Source organism: Myotis brandtii, unplaced genomic scaffold (assembly GCF_000412655.1).
Source record: "Myotis brandtii unplaced genomic scaffold, ASM41265v1 scaffold230, whole genome shotgun sequence".
In the NCBI taxonomy this organism is placed as follows: domain Eukaryota; kingdom Metazoa; phylum Chordata; class Mammalia; order Chiroptera; family Vespertilionidae; genus Myotis; species Myotis brandtii.
Genome location: NW_005358650.1, coordinates 962374 through 967299, shown reverse-complemented (window position 1 = coordinate 967299; position 4926 = coordinate 962374). Strand labels below are relative to the sequence as shown.

Genomic DNA, 4926 nt, shown 5'->3' with positions numbered 1-4926 from the left:
ATCAGATCCTCTTTGGTGTCAATTATGAAGAAAAATAAATCTATGTTAAGTTAGATTTTCTATAGAATATAGGTGAGAGTTATTACATATTTTACAAAGTAGTGTGAATTGTCTTCATGATTAGTCTAGTCCAGCAATTTTCAACCAGTGTGCCACAGGTGTGCCGCAAGCATTTTTAAAACATGCAATACCGGACTCCTGACTCAGGGGCACTGAGCTCTTTTCCCTCTGATTGCCAAATAAAAAACTGATGATAGCCAACACAATAGCTGTCTGGTGTGAATGAATAAAAATTATACCTACCTTTTTGTCAGATGGGCAAAACGTATATTTCTTGATATGCCACATAATTTTAGTAATTAACTTATGTGTGCTGTAAGATGAAAACGGTTGAAAATCACTGTCTAGTCAATTAAATCACTAATATCCCAACTACTATAATGCCTGAATTAACAAGTTCAAGAGTCTGATTATTCTGAAAAGAACAATCATCAGCTTCTTACTAAACTGCATTGTTGGAACATGAAAAACATGTTTTTAAAATTAATTTGTAGTCACTTTAACAGAGGAATATTACTATGAATACATGGGAATTTGAGTAAATTTTTTTTTAAAGAAAACTATTTGTAACCTACACTGATGGATTCACGTGCCTATGTAATTTGAGATGCAGTTTTCCTCTTAGCGCTGATCACCTTTTATTAAAGTATTGACTTTCTGATTGGTAAACAGGCAAAAGCTCTCTTTGAATTTTAAAAGAGAGCCTGGTTTTCCACATGTATGTAAACGGTTAGGCTGGTTTTTAGTTTATATTGGCTACATAACAAAATATCTTTTTAATTTTAATACAACATTTCTTTTGGCTGAAGACACTGAGAAGGTTTCACGATATCTGTGGCTTGTGTAATTTATACAAAAGTTGTATATAAAACTCTGAAATATGCAAACATTGCAAAATACACTCTTGACAGCTAATGCTCTGAAAACACTTTATTACACAAGTTACATTCAGATTCTGAAAATAGTGTTCTAACAGTGGAACCATCTAAAAATAAGACATCCCAAAAACACACCAACTGAAGAAGAAAATTTAAAAAAAGAATTTAAATAGAGACTTTTTTCTTTCCCTTGTTGCAATATAATGCTAGTGATTTTAAAAAAATAGGAGATTTAGCAGCTTTGTCATCAGGCTGAGAATGCTGAACAGGAAAGGCACCAAAGAAAGACATTGGCAATGGAAGCGCTATTGGGAAAATACTGTGTTCAAGCAGAGTGGGCTTATTTACATCTACAGAAAAGTCTCAGAAATGTAAATGAGCAAGCCTTCCATCATAAATTAGTAGTGTGATGGAAGAAGAGGACTGTTTCTCTAGTCTATGCCCATATATAAAGACCATGGCACTGTTATGTACTTGTAGGAAACTCCTCAACTAGAGGCCAACTAAACCCAAATGAAGTAAATAAAATGTGTACAGTCCCACACAGACTTGTACAGTTTACAATTAAACACACAAAACTTTAACGTGCGAAAGGGAAAAGAATCGGGCATTCTTGGTACACCTCCTCAACCAGACCAAAGCTGGGCGCTCAGGAGGAGGGAGGGGCGGGTGGGGGCAGCGGTGCCGAATACTCCTCTTCCGATTCACTCCCGTCATCTTCATCTTTCTCTTGGTCACTGCCCTCGGTGCTTAGGCGGTCAAACCCTTTGCGACTGTAGCCTTTACGGCTCGCAAAGAAATTTCCAAGGTTTAAGCCTCCACTTCCCTTCCCTGAAGAAAGCAAATAACATAGAATTAAGATGGAGGTCACACAAATGACTCTCAGTTTCTTTGTGTAGTCTTACATGGTACAGTTGGAAGTTGGGGATGGGGAAGGGTAGATATCAGCAAAAGAGAAACAAAAAAAGATTGACATACAGAGACACGTATCCTACAAAGTCAGATGGGTACTACACACATTTATTGAAATACAGAAGGAAAAAACAAAGCTCCCCGCGGGCATGTGTTTCTGCAGGATTGTTTCAGATTCACTTTTCACCTCCTGCACTTTCTAGGCTCTGGGGAACTGGCATCCCACAAGCAGCTCTCCATCTCAGTGAGCTTATGAAAAGGTCATCTTCAGATGACAGGCACTGACGTGCCCACAGGAGTGATAGAAAATTTACTGAAGACGAAGTCTGATAAAAGGCAAGGGATCATTAGATAATACAGAATGGCAAGGTGGAAAAGGAGACTGGGAAATTCACTGCCAGAGCCACACACTGGTTTATCGTTTGCATTCCGGTTCGATGCTGGGGGATGCCATGCTGCACAGGGGTTTCATTTCCAGAGAGGAAATACAAATTATCTCCTTGCTCTTTAAAAGACATGAGCTTGCTGACTTTGAACCAAACGTGAAGGATTTTAAAAGGTCACGGGCATACCTCTAAGTTTTCCCAGCACTCTTCCTGAACTTGACTCGAGTTTATGTTCAGAATCTGCTAGAAAAAGATGGCACATTTCAAAAGGAGCCCCGATCACCCTCCTCAATCCATGGGCTCAACTTTCAGTATAAATTCAGGAATTCATAAATAATTAACAAGGTCTGGCTCTGGCCTGTATGCAATTCCAAACGGGAAAAGGTAATACAGTATTGTGATGCACAGAGGGCCACAGCTGGGTTCGACGTCTGCCTGCTCTCTCACAGGCTGTGCAATCTCAATAAACTACTACTCTGGGCTTCAGTTTTCTCTTCTGAGGAAAGAGGGATCAATGACACTCTCTGCCCACCTGTAAAGATTAGAGGCACCCTGCACGTAATGTACGTAGAACAGTGCCTGGTAAGTATACAATAAGTGCTCAATAAATATTACTTTCCATGGGGACAAAATTAAATTGCCAGTAGTTTGTAAAAATCGGGAAGTTTTCATTATTACAATTTAGAAATATCTGTCTTAGGCTTTAGTCTTTTCTTGAAGAACAGTACACGCCCTGCCTGAGAGAGCGTGGGGCCCATGTACATCATTTCCCCTTTATATGACCTAAGTGAAAGCAAAGGACCTGGAACCCTGAGCATTTTCAATCAGATGAGGTGACCCAAGTGTTCCCCATGGGGCTGCCCATCTCCATGAAAGATCAACTTTCTTTCTTTCTGGGGAGGCAGAACGCCAGCCTGAGCATTTTCAATCAGATGAGGTGACCCAAGTGTTCTCCATGGGGCTGCCCATCTCCATGAAAGATCAACTTTTTCTTTCTTTCTGGGGAGGCAGAATGCCAGGTGGACTTCATTTTTCTGTTTCTCTGTACCTCCCTGCACTCTGTACCTTGGCTTCCACCTCCTTAAGAGCTGTTCCAGGGAAGCGAGGCTTGCGGCTCTCCTATGAATCTCTAGCCAGGAATGGAGGCAGCATACATTTTAACAGCTGATAGCTCAATTGATGTTTCTTTTGAGATTTAACCCATTGGAATTAATTCAAAGTGTGTGTACATTTTTTGGGGACACCCTGTAAATAGCAAATATATCAGATGCAGTTAAATCCAAATTTCTCCTCATGGTTTAGAAATATTTTTGCTGCACCAACCTGGCTATCCAGCCTATCTACCACTGCTCCTCTAAACTACCCTGAGCTCAAGCCCTGTTGCTAATCCCCTAATATGACCAGCGTTGTCCCTTGGCCTTCCTATCCCTTACTCAGATATCACCTTCTCCATGAAAACTCATGCTCGTCAATCAGAGGTTTGATAGCATTTTCCATGTGCTCCTCTTAGCTTTATACTGCTATCATTTACAGGCTTATTTGAGCTCTCACTAGATTATAAACCTTGGAGGGCAAGACTATGCCTTTTCAAAATCTTAGTATTTGCACACCATGAAGCTCAGTCAATATCTGTTGAATGAATCCTTTGCCTTTTAATTTAATTTTTATTGGATTACTTGGGGACATATTTGATTACAGATGTGAGAACTGTGGGTTTTTTTTTTTAAAGAAAGGACCACTTTTCTTTTAACGGAGACCACACTAGACTCAGAATAAGGCTCCAAAAATGTGAAACTCTTAAAGATTTCTGTGAATTGTATGACATCTTGTAAATACAAAAATACAAGAGAAAATTAACTAAAAAATCAAAATGTCAGAAACTAAATCACCGTAAAGAGGCATTGGGATTAGTATAACTAAACTAGTCAATTCCTTTCTTGGGACATCATTTTTAAAAGTCCATTAATGGCCCAGCTAGTGTGGCTCAGTGGTTGAGCATCAACCTATGAACAGGAGGTCACAGTTTGATTCCTGGTCAGAGCACGTGCTCAGGTTTCAGGCTCGATTCCAAGTGTGGGGCATGCAGGAGGCAGCCAATCAATGATTCTCTCTCATCATTGATGTTTCTATCTCTCTCTCCTTTCCACTCTAAAATCAATAAAAAATATTTTTTTAAAAGTTCATTAATGTATGTTATGGGGTACCCACTCAAGGATTGCATTTGTTTTTCTCTAAGACAAAAAAAAGAAAGAAAAAAAATGTACACACCACTAGAATGTAAATTCCAGTAAAGCTGGGATATTGCCTTTCAGCACTGTATCCCCAGGGCTTCGAATTTTTTGCTTGTTAGATATTCAGAAGTGCTTACTAATGACAAACAGGTCAGAAATCACCTTTGAATCATGGAAGGAAACTTCCCTGGCTAGGACTATTTGGAACACTTAAGACTCAACAGGGACACTCTTAGAAAGGGTTGGAGGGCTAACAGCCAGCCACAGTCTCTGTTCAGGAAGGGCTGATGGACTATTCATTACAGCCAAGAAGTGGAAACAAAAAAAAAGTCCCTTGGCTGATAAAGGGATAAAGAAAATGTGGTATCTATATATATAAAAAGCCAGCGACTGGGATGCCATAATGACCAGAACGACCATTCGCTATGACACCCTCTGTGGCCAGCGAACTGGCCCGAT

General features: G+C 39.8%; 1 protein-coding gene across 1 annotated transcript; it reads right to left on the bottom strand.

Annotated features, from left to right (window-relative positions):
* Positions 1-972: 972 nt before the first annotated feature.
* LOC106726143 (peptidyl-glycine alpha-amidating monooxygenase-like) lies at positions 973-2526 on the bottom strand. Its single transcript, XM_014539865.1, has 2 exons — positions 2423-2526; positions 973-1769 (listed from the first exon to the last, which is right to left on the bottom strand). Exons 1-2 carry the CDS (start codon positions 2496-2498, stop codon positions 1588-1590), a joined length of 258 nt encoding a protein of 85 aa, XP_014395351.1. The 5' UTR covers positions 2499-2526; the 3' UTR covers positions 973-1587.
* Between the last annotated feature and the right edge of the window lie 2400 nt (positions 2527-4926).

Coding starts and splice junctions, on each gene's coding strand:
- LOC106726143 (XM_014539865.1), bottom strand. CDS start 2,498: ATGTGCCATCTTTTTCTAGCAGATTCTGAACATAAACTCGAGTCAAGT. Junction 1,770..2,422: donor AGTGCTGGGAAAACTTAGAG/GTATGCCCGTGA, acceptor TGCTTTCTTCAG/GGAAGGGAAGTGGAGGCTTA.